Raw genomic sequence first — 23,569 nt, forward strand, 5'->3', positions numbered from 1 at the left:
ACATTTTGTAGGCGGAGGCCAGATACTTTAACGCCAAACCTCTCACGGTGATCAGAAGTGTAGACAAGCCCTTAGATAGCCAGGTGATAAGTGCCTTAGCCATTCTTGATAGGTCCGGCTTTCAGAAGAGGGAGCAGATGAGAGGAGGCAGAACATTTCTGACCCTCTCCTGCCGCCTAGAGTTCACGGCAGGCTTCAGAGAGAGAGCGCTCTCGGGCTGATCAAACCATAGTCTTGAAGGCCCAATCCCAGCTACCCACAGGGGCCGTGGGAGGCAGCTCCCAGCTGCTCCTATCTATGGTGTAATGGCCAGAGGGGCCGTGGGTGGCAGGAGGGGGAGCCACTGGGAAACCGATCACGGCTGCCCAATAAAAATCTCCGTGTGCTGGGCTCGCACAGCTGCCGGCCCCGGAGTTGCTGAACTTTGGGGCTCGTGGGTTGGCGAGGCAGCCCCGCTCGCTATCATCCCGGGAGGGACCCGGCGTGCGCCCTAACGCGCTGCGCCCCTGGGGCTCCCCAAGGCGGAGGCGCACGGAAGCCCCTGTGCGCCCTGCTCTCTCCCCCTCCTCCAGCTGCTAGCGATGTGGGGCCGATCTCCCTTCCCTAGCTAGGGCATCTCCCTGCGCCCCACGCCTAGGCACTAATCTCTCCCCGCACCCACGCACTTCTCCTCCTCCTCCTCCTCTCCCCCAGCGCCTGCCCCTTCCCGGGACTCCACGGAGCGTCTCCAGTAGCCGCGGGTCCCGGGCGCCCCCCGTGCCCCTGTCGGAGGGGGCAGGAGGGTGATGGTCGGCTCCGCTCAGGTCCAAGTGGTTGAAAGGTGAATCCGCCTCCATTTCCGCCCGGCGACGGAGCCCTGCCCACCGCAGGGAGCAGAGGGAACCGGCGCACCGCCACTCCGGGCGCAGCCAGGCTGGGGTACGCCTGCAAAATGGTCAGCTCCGCCGGGGAGATTGCCGTGGTCGCGCTGGGTAGGTCGAGCCCCTTGGCGCTGGGCGCCTCCCTCTGCCTTTGCTTGGCTTTGTTCTCTCACTTTCTCCTCACTTTCCCTCCCTTTTGTGCCTTCCCTTCTCCCTCGGTCACTTTGTCTCCCGCTTTCCCTCTCTTTCACGCTCCACTTTCCCCTGCTCCTTCCCTTTCCCCCTTGCTCCTTTACCTCCTCCTTCTTTTGACTCTTCCTCCCACCCCAACCCCGTTCGCTCGCTGCTTTCCAAGCTCCCTTTCTCAGGTGGCATGCCCCGGTCCATGCCTTCGCTCCTGCATAAAGCCATAAACGCACCCGCTTGCTTTGACTTTTCTCTGGTTCCCATGGAAAGAGAACTCTGACCCCAGCGTATTCAACTGCTGCTCTTGTAAGGGGTGGGGGTGGTGGGGGGATTAAATGAATCAAGGGGACTTGTGGCTTAATTATATAAGCAGGAGAGCAAAATTAAAACCGTGCTGGGGGGGACCCAAGCTTTTGGGGGTGTTCTCATTTGTGGGGGGAGCTTCTCCCCCCTTCCAAATCCTGGAATTGCTGATAGATGGAATATGGTGCTTGCTAATCACTCATCTAGAAGTTCTAACTTTTTCTCAGCCAGCTACAATTTCCTTGCCCCTCCCCTGTGCCCATTCAGCACCCCTTTATGTTCAGTTTGCAATGTGTCTCTCTGGTTGATGGTTTTTAAGAGAGTCTTCTCCCAATTGTTTTCTGACAAGGCTGAATAAGGAGGCTGGAATGTCAGTCCACTGTGTGTGTGAGAGCCCTTGTGATTTTCCCCCCCTTGGAGTTTGTGCTTGTCAACAAGCAGTTGGCTGAGAATTTAACAATGCAAATACCTTTAGGTATCTTTTGCTTGCCTATTTATTTCTTGTGTGGCTTGCCCCTGGCATGTTTGCTCTCCACTGGGTCTGGTTGGCACTAGGTGATTAGCAATATTAGTTTAAAATTTAAACTAGGTGTGTAACGAGTACTGGGCAATTTAAAGCAAGATCATGACAAAAGTTTAGTGTATGTGTGTGCATGCCACAAGAGGAGAGTTTGTTACCTATTGAACATAGTTGGGGTTGGCCCTGCTTTGAGCAGGGGGTTGGACTAGAGGACCTCTTGAAGTCTCTTCCAACCCTACTATTCTGATTCTATGAACTGAAGCATGTGTTTCCTATTGCATTGGAAACATGTATGTATGCTTCCCTTGTAACTGAAAGAGAATCCCTGTGAAAAGTGGAATATTAAGGTCCCAATCCTGTAAAGGGTTAACCCCATGCACGTTTACACTGCACAAGGAGTTCCTAGAAGTCGCCAAAGCCTGATCCTGCTCTTTGTTTGACTAGCGTCAATTGGGATTAACTCTGTTTAAATCAGTGGAGTTATACAGGTATAAAAACTCTGAACAGACTTGAGCCCAGTGGATGTTCTGGCTTGCACTGTAGTCAGTGGGAGCTCTGTGCATGGGTGGTTTCAACATTATGCTCTTAACGGGGGGAAGGGGTCAGATTTTAATAGCTAGATCTGCGTTTTTTGGCTGGGCCCAAGCTTACTGAGGGTGAGTGTTCACAGGGGTTTGCGTACAGAAGGTGAAACACTGAGGAAATGCACTGGCAGGTTGGTCCCCATGGCTCAAAAACATTGCAAGTTAAAGCTTATCGAGTGGGTATGTGTCCTTACCAGCAACTGCCTCCTAAGCAGAGTGGGTGCCTCAAATGTCTTCACAGCTATTGCACCTGCCCTCCTCTGTGGCAGGTCTTTGAAGGCTGAGGGTAGACTGTGCCTAGAAGTCCACAAAGCCTGGAAACCAAGCTGTGGTCTGAGTGCATCCGTTCACTTCTCCCCTGAGTGGGCCTGTAAGCGCTGTGATTCCCTGGCTGCTGGAGGGAAGGTATTGTCATGGAAATTGCTGATTTCACACTGGGAAGAACTTTTCAATGAGTTGCTGCAGTTTACTTCATTCTTTTTTAGAAAACCTGTGCTTGTCAGGAGTTGAAATAACTTTCTTGCTCTGCCAAGGAGAGAGGTATTACTACTTATTTGTATTACCCTAGCACTTCAGAGCCCTAGTCGTGAACCAGAAACCCCGCTATGGTAGGTGCTGTACAAACATTGCCTCAGTTTACTTAGCTCTGTTGGGTTTTTACATCCTCTTCCTTACACCAGTGTAAATTGTGAATAACTCGACTGAGGTCAGTGAGGAAAATCCAGATCAGAAGCCTCTATGGACACTGTGTCAGATCTTGATATCACATTTTACAGTGGTGTAAATCTGGAATAATTCCAGCCCCGTCGGGTTTTATTTCTGTGTAACTGAGACTTTGTCTACAGGAAGGATTTTTGTACCAGAGTAGCTGTATCTATGCAAAATCTTTGTGGTCGAAACCACATCAATGCATTGAGTCAAAGCTGGGAATCTTCACCAGGGCATACGAGCTCTGAGTGCAGCTCTGTGGAGAGCTGCATCTGCACAGAATGTGCCTTTTGCTTTGACGATTTACCCCCTTCCCCCCCCCCCCCCCGAAAAAAATAGCCAAGTGGTAAAAGTGGGGCCCGATTTTCCTCTTACTTGAGCTGTTGTAGGTCAGTGGTAATGGAGTTACTCCGGACTTATACAGGGTTGAGAGAGAATAATTAGGACTGCTGTTTTGAGCCTGAATGCCAGTTCTGAAGAGTACTAAACTTAAACTGAGCTCTGTTAAAATTCTGGGTGCACAATGAGGCAATTTTGCTTTCTTCTGAAGAATCAAGTATTGCCCTGATGGGTCAGCAGTTTGATCCAGGCTCCCTAATGATGTGCTGGTCGGGACTGGTTATTCAGAGGTGCTGATCCTGTTAGTGTCAGTAGGAGCTGCAGGTGTTCGGCCCTTCTGAAAACCTGGACCGATACATAGGGACACCTCTCTTAGGCTGTTCTCTGGGCTTTGTGTGTGTAGTTTTTTTGTTTTGTTTTGTTTTTTTTAATAAGGTACATTGTGTAAGGATGGAAGTTCAGACCAGGCATCCATGCAATTCATAGTTAAATTGTGGTAGCCTTGTAGCAAGGAAAGCCAGCTAATAGGGTGACCAGACAGCAAGTGTGAAAAATCAGGTGGGGGGTAATAGCAGCCTATGTAAGAAAAAAACCCAAAAATTGGGACTGTCCCTATAAAATTGGGACATCTGGTCACCCTGCCAGCTAATAAATGACTTTCTTTAAAAGTGGAGGAGGAGGAAAGAGGATGGTGGTCTTAGAACTCCTGTTAGCAATGAAAATCTGATTGGCTTGAATTTCCTAGCCAGAGAAACTCTCTTGCTCCTATTAAAAGGGACCATGAACTCTTCTGGCTCAGAAAGAGGAGCTTGATTCAGCCAATGAGACTGTAAAATACATCTCATAATCATTCTGTCAAGCATGCCGTGTGTGGTGCTTCAGTCCACAGCTCTCTCATATGTATTGTCTCTGCTTGTGGTGGCCAGGAATTTCCTCTGCACCTGCTCTGAGAAGCTGGTGTCTCCCTAAATGTGTTAGTGTTCATTTATCTTTCATAATTACAGCTGCTGCCAATGGGGCTGTGTTCTCTTGAGCTTAAAAGTAAAAATAGAATGGAAGTTAAAAAGAAAATGAAAGTTAAATAAGTTTACCTGCATCCCAATGCAGGATTAGCAGAATTACCCTTAAAAATATTAAGGCTGCGTGTCAGAGCAGCGGGTCTAGAGATCACCCAGAGCAAAGGAACTTCAGAGAGGTGCTGGCAATTAACTGAATAGCCCAGCAGCCACAGCCAAGGAGCAATCAGAGGGTTAATATTTTACCTATAGTCCTAATTGCAAAACAACATTCTATCCTCTGCCTCAGCTCAATTAGAGCTCAGTCTTGAGGTCCTGCTCAGCTTCCCGCAATTGAAATAGGAAATGCAGGGTATTCAGCATCTTGCATGAGGGAGCCCAGGCTAAGCTATGGAAAGATGGACTGTTTCAACGGGAACTTGAACTGTTTGTTTACCAGGGTATTATATGCAAAGTATTTCAGTTCTCTGGGGAACTTCAGGCAGGCGGAATGTGATTCTTCGCATTACAGTCTGGCTGTGATCGTGGCTTCCTCACGCCTGCTCTTGTGAAAAGTGCTGTTGGGTCCTTTGGACACCAAAAGAGAGCCTTGTAATGCAAGTTTACATGCCTCTGAGGGAGAGACTGAGAAACATCTTTCTGTCGGAATAGGTCTTGGAGGCTACAATTAGAATTGTAGACTGTGATTCATAGAATTCATTCTAGTCCCAATTCTATAAGCTAAGCAATCTCCAAAATGCTGCTGTCTGCTATATTCTTATAGCACGACCAAAAAACGTGTTCCTGCTCAAATAAACAAGAGTTGTAGTATTATATTGATACTTTGTATATTGCCTTATATTTTATTGTCCACCGCTTTAGTGATGTACGCTTAATGTAGCCATTGCTGCATAAGAGAAATCTTTCTTGAGGGGTAACCGCTAATTTAGATCCCATCATTTCGGATGTATCATTGGGATTCTGTTTTCCGATATGTTACTTTGCACTTTATCTACGCTGAATTTCATCTGCTGTTTTCATTGCCCAACCCCCAGGTCTGTGAGATCCCTTTGTAACTCTTCACACTCTGCTTTGGACTTAACTATCTTTCCAAGATCTTTCCAAATTTTGTATCATTGGCAAACTTTGCCACTTCAATGTTTACTTTTTTCCTTTTCATGTATGAACAGTACTGGTCCCAGTACAGATACCTGGGGGACTTTGTCTCAACTCAGCTGTAATCCTTGTCTTCTATATTTTTCACCCTCTCCTTTTAATGCTTATGGAAGGAATCAATTTTGAACTGTCACCAATACTGCTGTTTAATGAAACTTAGGAACTAAAATTACAGCACCAACACACTGCTGTACACATGCCTGTAACTGATTGATTTTCTTTTACTGTGCTGTATACTAAATATATAATAACTGAACAATGCACTTTCAAATAAGTAATCTGTAGTTCCTTAGATTTAAGACCCAACAGACACTTGGCTTCAGTCCCTTTCTGGGTTATTTGCTCAGCCACTCCTTGCTTGCAGGGATGGTCTTTGATGATGGATTGCTAAATAGAACTGCCACTCAGACTCTTAATTCATTGCAGGGCAGATTTAATTTAATGAGGGGTTGTTGTCTGCTTATAATTAAAAGGGCAGAATGTTAATATCATGTTCCTTTACATGGGAACAGTAAACATGTTGGAATGACACTGTTTCTAGACTGTATCTGCATCTTCATCTTGAACTGGAGACACGAGGTCTGGTCCAATTTCCATTGAAGTCAGTTGAAATACTCCTGGGCCTAGAATCCCCAGAGGTATTTTGGCTCCTAACTTCCATTGAAATGTATAGACGTTAGGAGCCCAAATATCTTTTGGCCGACTGGGCCCTGCTGATTTCAGTGGGATTTAGACTGGGCTCCGAGGGCTTTGTGCTGATCTGCTCAAGGGTGAATGTCACCCTGTGTCCCACTAAAGTTCGTACAGATAGGCTAATGTTTTAATAAGTCACCCTTAACAAGAGTCAGTGAAATATGAAGTAAGAATTGGAGAAAGATCTTTTTTTTTTTTTTTTTGTCCCCTGTTACTTGAGCTGCTTGAATACATAGCTTTATTACTAATCTAGTATACTTCTAGAGCACCCTGTGCTCCAAAGGATCCTAAAGCCCTTTACAAACTCCTTGCACACAGCAACGCTGAATTGCAGCCACCTCTGGGGTGGAGTGTAGCAATTGTCTGGCAATGTTGTGCAGCCTTGGAAAGAATGCAAAGGGTCCTTAAGAAATCCTTCATGCTGCACCAGAGTTATTAGCCAGTTTCTCAGAGAGCTTTGCTAGCAAATACGGGGCCAAATTCAGAGCAGAACTGGAGCGGAGGGAATACAATGTATCAAGACAACTTTCAAAAAAGTGTGGTCTGGGGTTTGTTCTAGGAATTGGGAGTTCCATCAGGAAGACTGCATTGGGGAGATCTTTCCAAACCCGTCACTGCTTGCAAGATTATTTCCCTGTGACTGGTCTAACGTGGACTGCATCACTGTTCTTAATTTTATATAGGGTTGTTCAAAGGCTAATATTTCCTCGTCTCTCTCATGGCTTTTCCCTTTCTTAATAAATAAAAGGGTTTGGAGTCATCGGAGTCTCCCTCTGGGCCACCGCATAATGAACGTGTGTGAATCTTCTCTCAGAACTGTTACGCTAAAACCAATTCCCACACGATGTGGTGTTTCCGGAGATAGGTTTGCTGGCGCAGAACCTATGTGCAGCTCAGTGATGGCAGAGCCTGCTTGGAATTCAACAGCTCTGCAAACCACAAGCTACTGAAGGGAGCCCTGACTCCGGGAAGCCAGCTCACTAAGCCAGGTGCAAAAAGTCCTCTCCATGCACAGTTAGCAGTGCCTCCGGCTTGGCTTGGCAGAAGGTTGACTAGATTGGACCTGTGCTTGGTAATGCTAGGGCTGTGAGTGGGCTGACCCAAGGGGCACCAACCACCGGTGCAGGAGTAATCTACTGTTCACCACGTTCTTTCCTACCGTGACCTCTTTCCCCCAGCCCTGGTCCTCTCCTGTATCCTCTCATCCCTTCTTCCCAAAGAGGCAATACTCTTGTCTTAAATGATGGGGCCCAATTTTCAAAACCACCCAATTTAAAAGTCAATGGGACGTAGACTTCTAAGCCACTTGTTTTCTTTGGAAAATCTTAACTGATTGCTCTCACTTGTGATAGGGAAGGTAGCTCAGGCCAGCAAGTGGTTCTCTGCCATTTATGCTGAATGGAGGGACGTGCCTGATTTCTGAGTGGTGGTTGAATTTAATTCCTTTGCTGTTTTAATAATCATTGCCCACAAGGGAGCTGAGCTCTATTCTGGAGGCAAGACCCTTTCTAATGAGCTAGGCCTCTGAGAGTACGTCTACGTTAGAAAAACTACAGCTTCCCTGCTGTATTGCAGACCCTTCCTGCTCCAGCCGCAGAAGGGGTTTTCCTGTTGCTCTCCAGGAGGCGGAAGCTAGGTCAACAGAAGAATTCTTCCATCGACAGCGCTGTCTATGCTGGGGCTTAAGTCAGCTTAACTATGTCTTTCGGGGGTGCATTTTTCGCACCCCTGTGTGCGGTGTAGCTAGGTTGACTTAACTTTCTAGTGTAGAGCAGCCCTGAGGAACTTCTTTGAGCCTCAAGCTTAGTTTGGTTGTGCAGGGACCCCTGTAAATCATTCAGTAAATGATAGGTTGGGCTATTCATGTGCACTCGCTTAAAATGGAAAACGTGATAAGTGGATGCAAATAGGGAACCTCCTTTGCACAACCAATGACAGCTAAGTCATAACGTGGGGTTCCTCTTAGACCCCTCAAATGGTGAGTTCTGGGGAAGGTGGCCTACCCTAGTGCACATCTTGCTTAGGACATATGTTCTGAGGGCCTCACCAATGGGTGATGGTCTCAGTATATCCCTAATGGCCATGTATCTGTGGCAGCTACTTATTGCAGGTCATCAGTGAGGACCAATCCCTTCAGGACCAGAAACACAGGTGAAATTACTCCTTTAACTCAAGTTGCAGAGACTTGTAACTTTGAAGTTGTAGGTCCTGGGTTCAATCCCAGCTAGCAACCAGTGGTGAGAGTTTGCATTGTGAAACTCAGTCTTTGTCTTGGGAAAGCTGCAGATTTTCCGCGACGATTAAGAGTGTTAGGTAACCAGATCCCATTTGAATTGAATATCCCATTAGGCTGCTTTGAAAAGCCCGGCCTTGGTACTTTCAACTTTCTATCTAATGCCAATGTCCTAGCTAGGTGACTCTGCATGGGAAAGCGTGATGATCCCACAGTAGATTGCATTACAGCTGCCACAGTGCACGCACCTAAATTCACCACCCTAGCTGCCGTGTAGTCGGGTATGTTAGCCATAGTTTGCTCTAGGTAACCTAAAACCTTATTTACGCAGCTGTCAGGCTTCGCTTGTGTGAATCACTGACCTCAAGCAATCACGGGGTGACTGAACCTAGGCAGTCTGTGGTTAGTGAATGTAAGCTTTCGGATACTGAGAGGATAAAAACCTAACTTGTGGGAGGAAGTGGAAAAGTCCATCCTTTAATGAGAAAAAGGAACCTGTGGCCCAAGGTAATGGAGTCCCTGGCAGGTCCATTATTTGAAATCCTGGATGAGGTGTATTTACATCTCTGGTTACCAAGAGGAATTTGGCATCAATATGGATAACAAGAACGTCAAGAATTAGAATAGTGCTAAGCTTATGCTGTCTGCCTCGGTATATTTTCAGCAAGGCGTTGCTCTGAAGCAGTGTTAAGGCCTGATCCAGGGCACTTAACTTTAAGCACTCCTTGACTTCAGTGCGACTTGGGCATGTGCAACAAAAACGAGAGGTTTAGAAACCATGAGCTCTGAGGAAAAGCTGAAAGAATTGGCCAGTTTAGTCGGGGGGGGGGGGGGGAGGGGAGGTGATAAGTCTTCAAATATGTGAAAAGTTGTTATAAAGAGGACTGTGATCAATTGTTCTCCATGTCCACCAGGGGTAGGGCAAGAAATAATTGTCTTAATTTGCAGCCAGGGAGATGTAGATTGGATATTAGGAAAAATGTTCTACCTAGAAGGGTAGATCAGCACTGGAATAGGTTACTTAGGGAAGTTGTGGAGGCTGTTAAGAACAGGTTGGACAAAGACCTGGCGGGGATGGTCTAGGTATAGTTGGTCCTGCCTCAGTGCAGGCAGTTGAACTAATTGACCTCTTGAGGTTTCTTCTAGCCCTACATTTCTCTGATTCCACACATAAGTGCTGTCCTGGATTGGGATAACTTTTTCAATTGTGGCTTAATTTATTTCTTTGGCTTTGGGGGCTTATTTTCAGTGTTTGTACAAGGGGCATCCATACATAAACTCTGTGTCCTTCATGTAACTTGCAAGTACATCACAAATAATGAAGCACAATACAATTTGGTAGAACCTGCCACCATCAAGCCAGACTATTTAAAAGCTTAAATTTCCCCCCCTCTAACAATTCCCCACTTTTCCAAACCTGCTCAGTTTTCCAGCAGCTGGGGGAAAAGATGTGTTTTGTGACATGCCTCGAAAGTAATCATGTTGGGGCTGTTTCAGACGGGGGGGCGGGTATAGAATTCCAAAGCCACAGAGAATCTCCCACCAGTAGCCCCCTCTTGACTTTGAATGGAATTGAGATGAGAAGATCAAAGCTGGTAAAAGGAAATATACTTTTTCTGACCAGGGTAGACTGTGGAACTCATTGCCACAGGATGTTGTGGAAGGCAAGACTGAATCTGGCTGAAGAGGGACTGGGCAATAATATGGATAACAAGAATGTCAAGAATTAGAATAGTTCTAAAAGAAGAGCTTTGGAAGGAATGTGAAACTTCACGCTTTGGGATTTAAACTAATCTTTAACTCCTAGTGATTGGGATGAGAGCACATCTTCCTGCTGTGGAATTTCTAGCACTTTCCTCTGCAGCAAGTGGTGCTGGCCACTCTCAGAAATGGCTATCGGTCTGGATGGATTATGAGCCCAATCTGATTTAGCAATCCCTATGTTCCTACAATCAAAGGCGGCTATCACCCCACCTAATTAAAGAGCTGGAGAGAGAAAGTGGGTGAGGTAATATCTTTTATTGGATCAACGTCTGTTGGTGAAAAAGACAAACTTTCGAGCTGCTCTTCAGTTACGAGCTCTACATAGCAGGAGAGCTTGTCCCTTTCTCCAACAGAAGCGAAGGTGGACCAATAAGATTCCCTCTCCCACCTGGTCTCTGATATCCTGGGACCAACATGCAGATACATACAACAACACTGCAAATGGTAATTAAAGAGCAGTCAGTGGCACAGTGTTTCAAGAGATCACTGGCTGTCTAACATCAAACATTTTTGGGGTGTGTGTGTGTGTATTCAGCTGCCTTACAAAACTCCACAGAGAGAAGCATCTATTTGAACTAGGTGGGGTGATCAATTTTTAACAGGGATGATCAAATTTAACAATTTTCAACACCTGATCTAGCTAATAATTTTTGCCTGTTTATATTTCCTCATGGGAGTTAAAGCCCAGCCGAGAGCTCTGAAGGAGCTCCTGTCTGTATGCCAGCTTGAAGCTGAAGGACATAGAAAACCTTCTGCTCTTAGGCCACCAGCAGGTGCAGACTTATCTCTGGGTCACAGCTCAGCTTAGCTGGAGGGTGACTTGTGGAGGTGTTGGTCTATGAGCTAGCATTCTCTCTTGCGCAAATCATGCAAAGGTGGTGCTGGAAAGGTTCCCAGCTGAGTTTGGATATGCTTGTTGTTAACACTCTGTGTGCTGTCACCAGGAAGTCCAGCAGGGTGCTCCATCTAGCTGAATTTTGGGGAAATGCCAGCATTCCAAGGGCTATATCTTTAAACAAACGTGTGTAACATCTAGGAGTCAGAGTGAGTTGCCCTTACCCTCATACAATTGTTCTTTGAATCTCTGCTTCTGTTTTTGTGGGTGCAACGTAGCTCCAATCTCAACTTGGCAGCCGAACGTTCATAACTGGGCACCTGTTTGCAACGTTCCCAGCTTATCTGACGTGTTTTTCATTGCAGACCTAGTACTCAGCCCAGTCTCACTAGGGGTTATGAGCCCTTTGAGCAAGAGGCATTGAATGATTTCTGGTAGAGTCTTGGTGGGTTTGACTCCAACCAGCCGCACTAACTGGCTTCAGCTGAGTGTTGGTTTAGGTTTGGGGATTGTTTTGACCCAAGACTCAGGAGGGTGAGGTACAACTGCTGCATGAACCGAAATCAAGAAAAGGTTAGAGAATCCTGCAGACTGGAAATGGTTGAGTTTCACATGGCTCTGCTTAATTAGGGCCCAAACCGGGACCTTCAATCTGAACCCCTCAATTTCAGGAAGAGGTATTGGCATCCCGATTTCTGGATCCCAGCTTGCTTGCATGGCCTTATTTCCAAGAGAGATTAAAAGGCAGTTCTAACGCTTTTTTTTTTTTTTTTTTTTGTAAAATCTCCCAGAATGGGTTATCCTTGCCAGGAGACCCATCTCTTGATCATGTGATTCACTATTTAACCTTCTGCCAAATGAGCTGATCTGGTGAAATAGCCACTATTTCAGCCTGAAGTCTCACAGCAAAAGTTCCAAAATCATGTAAGCCATCCAAACAATACCCCCTTCTTCATCCTCTGGCCTGTGATCTACAGGAAGTCGGACTCAATGATCTGGTGGTCCCTTCTGGCTTTAAATTTGATGGGTCTAACCAGTACTTCAGCCTGAACAAAATCTGGCTCCAACCTCTGTTTTTCCCAGGCTCAGTGACCCGTCTTACTAGAGCAATGAAACCTGGCTTTGCATTTCCACTGTGTCTGCAGTTCCAGAAAGCTGAATCTAAATTAATCCTAATTGTTTTCTAGATTTGCTATTAGTTCTGCTTCTGGTGGTCAATTTCCTCCTCCTAACTCTCAGCATGGAAAAAGAATGACCTTCAGAAATATATAGTGTGTGTAGCTTTCTCCTCCCCCTTTAAATCCTCTTAAAACAAGGATTGTTTAGAATCCTTCCATTATATGCAGATCCATATGGCTCTATAGGCTTCATGTTAGGATAATGCTTCCAATGTTACCACCACTTTGCCTTTCTGGTGCACATTTTGTTCATTTTTATGAACAGTTGTTTACAACTGGTAACATAAGAGCTGGAACTCTACTTATCTCAACAGAATTGGGGAGTGTGGAATTCATGCGATAAACTGGGTTTCAAATAAAAAAGGCTATTTAATTTAGATGGGGAATCTTTGGATAAGAGGGCTTACAGTACACACAGTTCTTTGTGTTTGGATAGATTTCAGCCACTGGTCGGAGCTGGGAGTCAGGACTCGTGGGTCCTTTTCCCAGTTCTGCAGCTGACTTGTCCATTGACCACAATGGGCACTGGATCAAACCCTAGCGGTGTGTGACCTTAGGCAAGTTGTTTAACCTCTGTGTGTGTGTGTCAGCTTCCTAATCTCTACCTGGATATTTAAAAATACCATGCAGGGGTACTGAGATTTAATATTTAAACCTGCTTTGAGATCCTAGGATGAAAGTTTTCATGGATGTTCAAAGTATGATTGCTCCTCCTACTCCTGTACGGTTTTGTTGAGGAAAATACTTCCATCCATCGATACACACACCTGATCTATACAGGTATCTATTGCATTATACATAAACTTGGATATCTTGGGTGTATGTATGTGTATAGTTAGACATGATCCTTTCTGGCCTGAAAACATAGGGATATGTCCCAAAAGCCATTGACTCATTTAAAAACCTGTAGGTCTCTTGCATCTTTGACTCTGCCCCTGTAGCTAGAAACTGAAAGATCTTCTGTGTCTCTCTTGACTGTTTAAATCAATTTTTTGCTTGTATTGTTTCTGACCTGTATTTGAAATTTTTCCCTAGGTATTTTACTAGCTGTGTGCCATGCCTTGGAGAACACAACATCTGCCTTGAGTGGTAAGTTCACTGATGTAATATATTAACCTTAGACCTTGCATAGTAATTTCAACCATATCTTCTGCATCCAGAGCTCCAAATTAGCTCTCAGCCACCCCTTCTGGTTTTCCTAATCCTACCCAGTGGTCCCCACAGATGTTCTCATCATGCCTGTACCCTGTTTCCTGGCCCTCTCCAGTAGTCCTCCAGCTCAGATGCTTGGAAAAGGCCTCGGCCATGGGGCTGAGATCTGTGCTTGAAAGTGCAAAAAAATCCAGAAACGTGTCTGGGGTTATCTTACTGCATGTAATGTTGGCCTCTTTGCCAAGGCATAACTTGATTCTTGTTTAATGCCCTACCATCAATGTATTACTCTTGACCATGTTAATAAGTGGATAGATCACATGTGTGATTTGGTAGGGCTGGTTTAAGAGGACCGCGTGGAAGAGAGGTCATTTCTTTTCTCTGCCTTTCATTCCTTCATATTGAGCGTGAAGCCATTGTGAGAGCAATAGCGGAGAGAATTCACTTTAGTTTGTGTGCTGCTTATCCAGCCCATAAAGGTCTTAGCTTCCAGCCTGCTGCTAGCCATTTAAATAACCAACAGACAGAATAGTCTTTTCCTGTGCCCTGGCTCATAACCAAGTGCTGACTTGTAGTGTAGTGAAATAGGGTCTTCTCCAGGGTGCATGCTGGTTTGTACCCATGAGCAAACAATGCTGTTGCTAGCTCTTTGGGACCATCGCTGATGTATTTGTACAACACCCAGCACAATCCCAATTGAGGCTTTTGATAGCTACTGTAATGCTAATTACAGGGTCCATGCAGAGCCTTGCTGATCAGTGTGGATAGCATGCTAGTAGTCATGTGTAAATGATCCCCCGGGATGTCACCTTATTCCATTGTATCTGTGTCTGGGGTGGTGCAAAGAGGGGACTGGGTTAGTACCTTCTTTTACATGAATGCATCTTTTAGTGGGCTGGCTAGTGTGTGTGGCTACCCTCTGGTGGATGGAATCATATCTGCTCAACTGCATGTCATAGTCCTCATACTGCGAACAGAGATTCTTCATGGCTGAGGCATTAAGTGCCTGTGTCTATATTGGATTTGTTAGATTTACACACTGAAAAACGCTTGCCAACTGCTAGCGCCATTCCTTCACAGCCCTTAGAGTGGCTCTGAAAGGGACTGAGTTGTCAAGTTCATATCTGGGTCTGAACTTCGTCCAGGTTCTGGTGGAGAGTTGGATCCCATCTCCTGGGTCCAATACTGCCTAGTAGACCAGGATAACCAATACGTGGGAGAAGTGTTGCGAGCTATGGCTGTGGTTGTATGCACGCATGCAATGGCGTTCTCGGGAATGTGATATTTTTGCAACACGTATTTTGCCTTGCAAATAGGTGGAACGTGGGCCAGCCAGACACCAGTCTCTGTGTGTGAGATACTATTGCTCAACAGCCACCTTTCCAAATTCCCGACAACTTCTCCATTCCATTCTCTGCCTGGCTTTTCTCCCATAAGGCACTGGAGTTGTGCTAAAATTAGAAAGCTTATCTCTTGTGCAGGTATGTGTTACCTGCTCCCAAATTGCCGTGCCCTAGATACTAAATGCATTATTCTCCTTGTACTTGCTTCATTTTTTTATCACCTTGACTTCAGTGGAGTTGCCCTCCATTTTATACTGGCATGAGAAGAGAGTCCAGCCCTATGTTGCTCAAGTCCTCGTATCTCTCTGCTTTGTTTCGTCTCATGAATTTGGAAAGGAAGCGTTTGGTGCCGGTTCAGTTGGTTGAATAAACAGCTTCTTTCGTTCCACCTGGGCAGAACGGCCCAGGGATGAGAATGAGCTGTGGCTTTAGAATGACGGGGCTGTCCAACCCAAATCCAAACTACACCCGTGGTTTTTGTGCCGAATTCTAATCATTGGCCCTTCGCGCTTCTTTGGTTGTCCATGTGGGGCTCTTCCTTTCCCTTTACAGGGTCCCGCAATTGAGGTGGGCGAGGAAGGAGAGAACTTCCTGTTTAGATGTTTGAGTCCACTATTACTTGTGTTTTCCCCCATTTGTGGCATCCTCCTGTCGTCTTGATTCTGCACCTATTGAAGTTGGGGCAAAGCTCCCATTTTAAACACTTTAGGTCAGGCGCGCCTCTCTCGTTTATATGCGTGTACAGTGCCTAGCCCAACAGGACGCTTCTTGGGGCCTCTAGGCATTACCATGAGGCAAATAATAAGTAATTTGATATAGAGATTCAAGGATCACTTATCTCTGAATGACCATTCGTAATTTGTGGGCTCTATTCTATCCGAGAGCACCCTTTGCAGGGCCCCGCAACGGAAACACGCACTGTGCAAAGGGTGGACTTTGGCTCTGAGAGGTCACCGCGGGTGCGAGATGAGGTGATGTTTTGTTGTAAAAGATTTCCCCTCCCCGTTTGTGATGACCTCCTTCTAATCACTAGGGAGTCCCGTCTGTGTCTAAGCCGCTGGTTTTTCAGTTTCCTAACGGGGACGTGAGAAGTCGTGAAAGGCTTTAGAGCCAATAATGGGGATTGGGGGTTGGGGGTTGGTCCTGCTTTGAGCAGGGGGTTGGACTAGATGACCTCCTGAGGTCCCTTCCAACCCTGATATTCTATGGCACAGAGCTCAAAGCCCAGATCTAACACGTGAGAGGTGGTTTCTGGGCTCACTTGTACCTGTCTGGTGGTAATCCAAGTCCCAGGATTTTCTAACGAAGCTGGGGGGGGGCCGGCGCGCAGGAGCGGCAGGGGAGGAGATTCATTGTCTACACAATAGCTACAATCCTGCAGGAGATCTCAACCTGAACAAGCTGATTTTTAGGATCATGTAGATTTTCCATATGGAGTGGAGGGAATTTGCCCCAAAAGAGACAGACCATCCATAGATCTCGCCTGCCTGTGATTTGAAGCAAACTCCAAAATTTACCGTCTAACAAAACAACCGAGAGAGCCCCTTATAAGTTCACGACAGCCTGGTGCAATCAGCACAGGGTGGCCAATAGGGAGCCAGCAGACTGGGTGCTATTCCTGGGGTGAGTCACCATGTCTCTGTGCCTCTGTTTGCCCTCCCACCTTGTCTGTCAGCTTCTTGGAGCAGCATCTGTACAGCGCCTCGCACAGCAGGGCTCTGATCTTAGTAAGGGCTTCTGGGTGCTGCTGTGATGGAAGTAATAATTTAACTTGGGGAAATGCCCTCTGGTGCCTGGGCAGCATTTGGTCAGAAGGGGAAATAGACAGGACATCAGGGGGTCAATTCTGTAGGCTGAAATTCTATTATGGGGACTGCCTTGCGAGGATGGAGAGCGTTGTACTTGGAATCCCAAGTGACTTAAGGTATGTCTACATACCCAGTGGCCCTCCCAGCCCAGGTCGACAGTGACGTCAATGGCTGGTCAGTGCCAAGTCGCTTTTGAAAATGAGACTTGTCCTCCTATGTCACTGAGGTGCTTTTGAAAATTCCACCCTGACTTGATCAACGCTGCCACAGTATCAAGGGAATGCAGTAGGGGAAAGAATTTAGTACCTTACCTGCCCTACTAACTCAGCCAAAGCTTATTAAAACTGAAGGGATCTTAAAAATCCCAACCTGCTCGCTTCCTGCAGAGGTCTGAAAGCCGACATCCAGAACAGACTAGTCAGTTTCACCTGGTGTACTGTCAGTTTCTAGTCCACTTTGTTTTCATTTGCACTAAACCAGGTCTGCAATGTTGGGCTGCAGAGGGACTGTTTTTGGTTTTAAAAACAAATGTTGCCTCTTGAATGCAAGAAGAGGGTTTGATGGAAATATCCCTTCCCCCTCCCCCCCCCCCCTTTTTTTTTAATGTAAGTAAAAGTGTAAAGGCCTCATCCTCACATCCACAACTTGATTTGTAGGTAAAATTCAATTGAACATCTTTCCTTTAGTTTTTTTTTTAAAATCTCAATCAATCTCTCTTTAAATCAGCATCTAAATTTTGAACATACATATTTTAGCATTGGTACTGTGGTAGCATCTAGAAGCTCCTGTCATGGCCTAGGTCCCATTATGCCAGGTGCTGTACAAACCCAGAACACAAAAGATGGTCCTTGCCCCAAGGAGCTTGTTTTGTTTTTATTTAGCTTAAAATTCTGAAGAAACCCTACAAACAGGGTTTGTTGTTGTTGGGTAATGGATTAGTAACATTGTTCAGGAAGGGTGACGATTAATAATAACACCTTATTGTTACATAGTATCTTTCTTTCTTTAGGTCTCAAAGCATTTTACAAAGGAGGTCAGTGTCCATATCCCCATTTTACAGATGGCGAAATTGAGGCACAGGGAGAAAGTAACTTGCCCAAGGTCACCCAACAAGTCACTGGCATGGTTGGGAATAGAATTCAGGTGTACTGAGTCCCAGATTAGTGCTCTATCCACTAGGCCATGCTGCCTCACTCAGCAGTTGAAGGGTTGGAAATCTCTCAAGAGCGTTTGGTCTCATGAGCATTCTGGTCTGGGTTTGTCCCTAGGCTGGGAACATAAGTCTTTTAAAAACTGGTGTTCTATTAAATTCGGTATTTAAAAAAATAAAAACCCCACATGCAGAGCTTGCACAAACCCCACTGCTGCTCGGTCCTTCCAGAGCAATCTCCTTTGAGCCACTCAGCAGACTTCAGATACTTTAAGGGACAAGGCACAGGTAAATCGAATCCTGACGATCCCGTTTTGAGCGTGAGACTTGCACTCTCTGGATTTCAAGTCAGAATTGCGGGGGAGGGGAGGCTGCTTAGCTGAAATTCCCAGACTCAGAAGATTTGCTCGTCCCTCGTAATAGGTCACCAGCAGCTGTGCGTAGCTAACAGCGATTGCAGTGTGCCCCCACCACGGACAGCTGGTAAAACAGCTTCCTGCGTTTAGGGTTGGGCAGGCTAGCCACAAGAAGTATAAGTGGGCACAAGGTGTTCAGGGGTTGTTTTGTATTAATTTAATGGAACCCTTATGCCTAGGAATTGGAATATGAATACGATTCTCCTGTTTTGTTTTCCACTTGTGCAACCCAACTGATTTTCAGTGAAGCTGCTCCTGGCTTACACCTATCTACCTTACGGTATTTTCATGTACATTTCAGCCACTAGGAATTCTTGCATCCACGACCCAAAAAAATGTATAATCCTTAAACTGTACCCAGTGAGTGGGAAATCCTCATTTCATTACAAAAAATTTCACAATCAGTTTTCCCCCCCCCACCCCAGCAGAGACCTAATTTGAAGTGGTGCAGCAGCCTTCCCATCTGTGTGGTTTACCCCAGTTTGAAACCAGCATGAGCTGCACTGGCGTCTACACTAGAAGCTTGTGCTCGTACGGCTACCCCGAGAGCTGGGAGCTTGAGATGAGCAAGGCCCAAGAACCAAATTCTACTTTCAGTGGAAGTTGAAAGCAGAGCTGGGCAATAGCTGGCTCCACGGAGTCGCCCCAGGCTTCTGAGCAAGAGTGAGTGTAGATGTGATCAGAAAATATGCAGAGCAAGGCTAAATGGACTTATGAGTAATCAGGTAAGGAAGGGGATAAAAATACAGCCAAGATTAAGACCACGTTAGATAAGGCAGCTAGTAAACACTGGCTGAGTGTGAGCGGTGATTAGAAAAGCTCTGTTTATGCAGAATACGCTTTTTTTGCTTGCCTGTACCTTTCTCCTGACATTGGAGAACAAATGATAGGACAGAAGAAATCCTAAGGCGTGGGGGGTTATATTTGCAGAGGTCCAGGTGGCCGGTAGGCATCCAGTTCCCATTGGTGGCCAGCTAGGCACCTTGAAAATCTCCCTTATCAATCATTAGGCAAGACTAAGAAATCTGAACTCCCCAAAGATGATATGTTACCATGCGTGCAATTGGAGATCCCAAATTGAATGTAGGAAGGACCATATCAGATCAGACCAGGGTCGGTTTAGTCAGTGTCCTGTCTCCAGCAGACACTGGTACCAGCTGCTGCAGAGGAAGGTGCAAGAAAGACTGCAGTAGTCAGTTTAGAATAACCTACTCCCAGGGGAGTTTCCTCTTGACTCCCAATAGTTGCAGTTTGGCCTGTACCCTGATGCATGGGAGATTGTGTCCTTTCTGCAAACTCTGTGTATTTTTAATGTTTATTCTTATAATTGGATAGACCGTTTGAGGGTCATTGCCCTTAACTCTTTCCTAGGACATGAAATCAAACACTTTTTTTAATGTCTATGGGTGAACAGCAGAAATAGTTTTTGGTGTGTTTTTTTTTTTTCTTCTGATGCTGAAATCAGACTTTCTGTACCGGGCTCTGCAATGGGCAGTGTTTCGGAGCAAACTCAGTCTGGTCTCTGAAGATGGGTATTGGAAGCAGGGTGGCCTACTGCACAGAGCACTGGATTGAGACTTGGGAGACCTAGGTTGAGTTCCTGGTTCTGCCACTGGCCTCCTCGGTGACCTTGGGCAAGCCGCTGGACCACCCTGTGCCTCTGTTTCCCCATCTATAAAATGGAGACAGTGATTCTTATTTCCTTTGTAAAGTGCTTTGAGCTCTACTTATGAAAGAGCTCTAGGTATTACTGTTTTCATTTCCTTAGTTTCCAAAGACTGGGATGCATAAACATTATAGATAAAATCTAGCCCTACTGAAGTTGATGGGAGTTTTGCTTTCTTAGATATCTATCTCTCTCAAAATATTGCTTTCTCAGTAAGGAAGAAGGCCCTATAGTTATCAGTCTGGGTCCCCAACTGGAGATACCATAAAGGGCTCTGAATTCTAAAAAACCCCAAGCGTAGACAAGCCGGCAAAGTCTATCCATACGGCGGTGCAGCCGTACCGATACAGTTGCAGCACGTCTGGTGAAGATGCTCTATGCCGAAGGGGAAGAGCTCTCCTGTTGGCACAAAGAAACCCACCTCTGCGAGTGGCATGAAGACGCTACTTTAGGTGTAGTTAATCCACCTCCCCACGAGGCAGTAGCTAGATGCACGCAAGAAGCCCTCCCATCAACATAGCACTGTCTACACTGGGAATTAGATCAGTATAACGGCATCGCTCTGGAGCGTTACACCAACGGACATTTGTAGTGCAGGGTCTTAAATGGAGCACCCAAAACCACCAGTTGCTTTTGAAAATCATGGCAGGTGATTTGGTATCCACTGCCACCCTAACCCCTTAATGCAGCTGCCAAAGAACAAAAGCAAGCCACAGTGGGGAACGAATCCTCTGCTAGAGTCTGCTGTCTGCCTGCTTGCGATGCAGCTGAAGGAGGATGACACTGGCTGCCTTTCTAGGGAGAAAAGGAAATGTCTGTGTAATGACCTGGCTCCAAGGACTGAATTGCCAGCCGTAGGATGTTGTGCATTAGATGCACTATGGCTCCTGCACGGTCTCTTAGTTGGCAGTGCTGATTTGCATTGTAACAAATCAATTTACACTAGGTCAGTTGCTTCATTCATAAAACTGCTACAATAAGCTGTGAAATCTGAAACACGAAATTATTCTTTTCTCGCCCCTCCCCCCCGACCCTTTTCCCGATAACTTTCCCATTTGACAGAACCTCAAGTGGGTTTTATGAATGGGCTGGAGTAGAGTTTTAAAAGGGCTACAAACATGTCAACGTTTTCTTTCTGGCATCCTCTGAAGCTTAAGAAATACAGCTTGTGCATAGAGCACATGTGTAGGGGGTTTGTCCGTCCTTTGGCCAGAATGATGGAGACTTAACAAGCTGGATGTCGTGTTTTTTTTTTTTTTTTTCCTTCATGGTTTACTTGTGTTCAAAGCCGCGGCCGGGGTGGGGGGGGGGGGGGGGGGGGGTGGACTCTGGAGGGCTTGTAAGGGGCCAATTCATCCATACCTGATTATTTATCCAGTGCCACGTTGAATGGCATTTGTGTCTCTTGGAAGTTATATTTGTAAATATCGCTCCTGGCCGTGGAATAAAACCTCCTTTCTAGGCTGAAGGGATTTGGAGTCCAACTGAATGAAAAGTGTGTGTAAAAGGAAACTCTGTGCTCTGAGCAGAGGGGAGAGCTTGCCCCTGAGTTTATGTAGCCTCACAGTGAAATCTCACTGTGGGACAGACGTTAGCAAAGCAAAAATCTGAATCTCACTAAGAAAACAGTTTTTAAATTTTAGAAAGAGGCATGAACCAAGTTTCAGTTTGGATCTGAACTTCACAGCTCCAGCCCTTCTCTGATATGGGTTGATCCAAAACCCTTTTCACAGATTTCCTTCTGGTCTCAGGCCCCTGTGGTCATTCAGTCTGACCTCTGGCAGAACACAGGCCATAGGACTTCCCTGAATTAATTCTTGTTTGCGCTAGAGCAGAGCTTTTAGGAAAACATCTCATCTTGATTTAACAATTACTAGTGGTGGAGAATCCACCACGAACCTTTGTAAATTTTCTTTAAGTTCACTTTATTAATGGCAATAAGCAGGGAGTGGCTTACGTTGTGGAGTGGGAGGTTGTTCCTTTTACTCTTTTATATAGTGATGCTAATCTTAAAAAAAGAGGGGCCTTGTGGGTAAGGCGCTGGACTGGGACTTGGGAGACCCAGGTTCAGTTCCTGGCTCTGCGACAAACTCCTTGTGTGACCTTGGGCAAGTCACTTCACCTCCCTGAGCCTCAGTTCCCATCAGCTGAAATCAATAGAGCCGTACTCATTTACACAAGTTGAGGGGCTGGTCAAAGGTAGTTTTGAGGTAATTGTTACTTCATCAAGAACCTGAGAGAGCCGAAGGAATGATCGTGTAGTTCCTGTGCCAGCATTAGGCTTTTGTTATCACGCAACTAAGAGACCCATTCTATTCTAAACCCTGCAATGTCTCCCTTTGCTCTTAATCACAATGCTATGCTCATTAAGAGCCTCTTCCATCTGAGGAACTCAAAATGATTTGCAAGCAACAACAGGTTCATCCTCTCCACCCCCATGAGTTAAGTAGTAATATCCTCTGTTGTACAGATGGGGAAACTGAGGCACAAGAGCAGTGATTTGCTCAAAGTCATAGTCCATAGCAGAGCCTTATGGTACCCATCTGCCAGAGAAACCAGGATGTGTGCCGCTTTAGGTGTCTCAGGATCTTAGAGGAAAACTGGTGAACATTCAGCTCTGATTAAATCTTTAGACAGTGATTTCTCCATATATGCCCCTTTGGGACTCTACAAACAATGTCAGTCATGGGAAGCCCCTTTGCAGTGTTGAGCAGGTGACTTGTGGCAATCCCTAAAGAGGGGAAGCCATGGAAAGGTCTTGAAACTGCATACAGCAAAGTGGCCTGTTGTAAGATGTGTTGCATTGATCATGCTACCCACAAAAAATATCCAGGAGAGGAGAGAGAGGAATCCATTCCCTGACTGAGAAGTTATTGCAGAGGGGGAAAGGGGGCTAGAGGCAAGGATCAGATATCTTAGAAGTGGGGAATTTTCCTGGCTGGTCTCAGTACAAGCAGACTGCTCATGCCAAGGATTTGTGATTTAGTTTGAGCTGGCAAGGAGGAGAGTGGGGTTTCCACGTGGAGGGAGAGAGAGAAAGAAGCAATGTTAAGCCTATTTTGGTACGCTGAGTTTGAGCCACTGGAGCCGGAGATTAGGATTAAATGGTAGATTTGGGAATTGCCTATGTGGAGGGGCACTGGTGCAGATTGTTCATTGAGCAGTATCCGCCTTCCTCTGAAGCATCGGGTACCAGCTGCTCTAAGGCAGCTATTGGACTGGGTGGGCCACTCGTCTTTATTCTAGTGTGCCAGTTCCTGTATTGCTATGAGCAGCTTAAAACTAAAGGTGCAAATGAGGTCACCAAAGTCCTGATCCAAAATCAGCGGAAGGAGTCCAGGCACTTCCATGGACTCTGGATCAGGTCCCAAGAAAGGGCATATACCAGCAAAAGAGGGGAGAGGACCCAGCCAAAGGGGAAGGTGAGGGCCCCCTGTGGGGGGGACTTGAAAATAGAAAACTCAATAAGATCTCACCACTGTAAGGATCTTCCCCAGACTCTGGGAATCAGCCATGCTGTGGGTCAGTTGGAAGGGGGAGAATGAGGTGGAAGGAAAATTAAAAACAGGGGCAGAAGGGAGGTCAGAAATGGGTGTGTGAAAAGCAAAGGTGGTTGGGAGCTGGAATACATCCCAGTGATGTTCCTCCTGCTGCTGCTCA

General features: G+C 46.1%; 1 protein-coding gene across 1 annotated transcript in view; it reads left to right on the forward strand.

Annotated features, from left to right (window-relative positions):
* Positions 1-273: 273 nt before the first annotated feature.
* Positions 274-23,569, forward strand: part of TGFA (transforming growth factor alpha) — a 44,086-nt gene continuing 20,790 nt past the window's right edge. The window contains exons 1-2 of the mRNA XM_037886524.2: positions 274-971; positions 13,410-13,463. Of these exons, the coding sequence (XP_037742452.1) occupies positions 932-971; positions 13,410-13,463 (94 nt within the window). The 5' untranslated portion in view covers positions 274-931. The remainder of the gene's footprint in view (positions 972-13,409; positions 13,464-23,569) is intronic.

Source organism: Chelonia mydas, chromosome 26 (genome assembly GCF_015237465.2).
Source record: "Chelonia mydas isolate rCheMyd1 chromosome 26, rCheMyd1.pri.v2, whole genome shotgun sequence".
Lineage (NCBI taxonomy): Eukaryota > Metazoa > Chordata > Testudines > Cheloniidae > Chelonia > Chelonia mydas.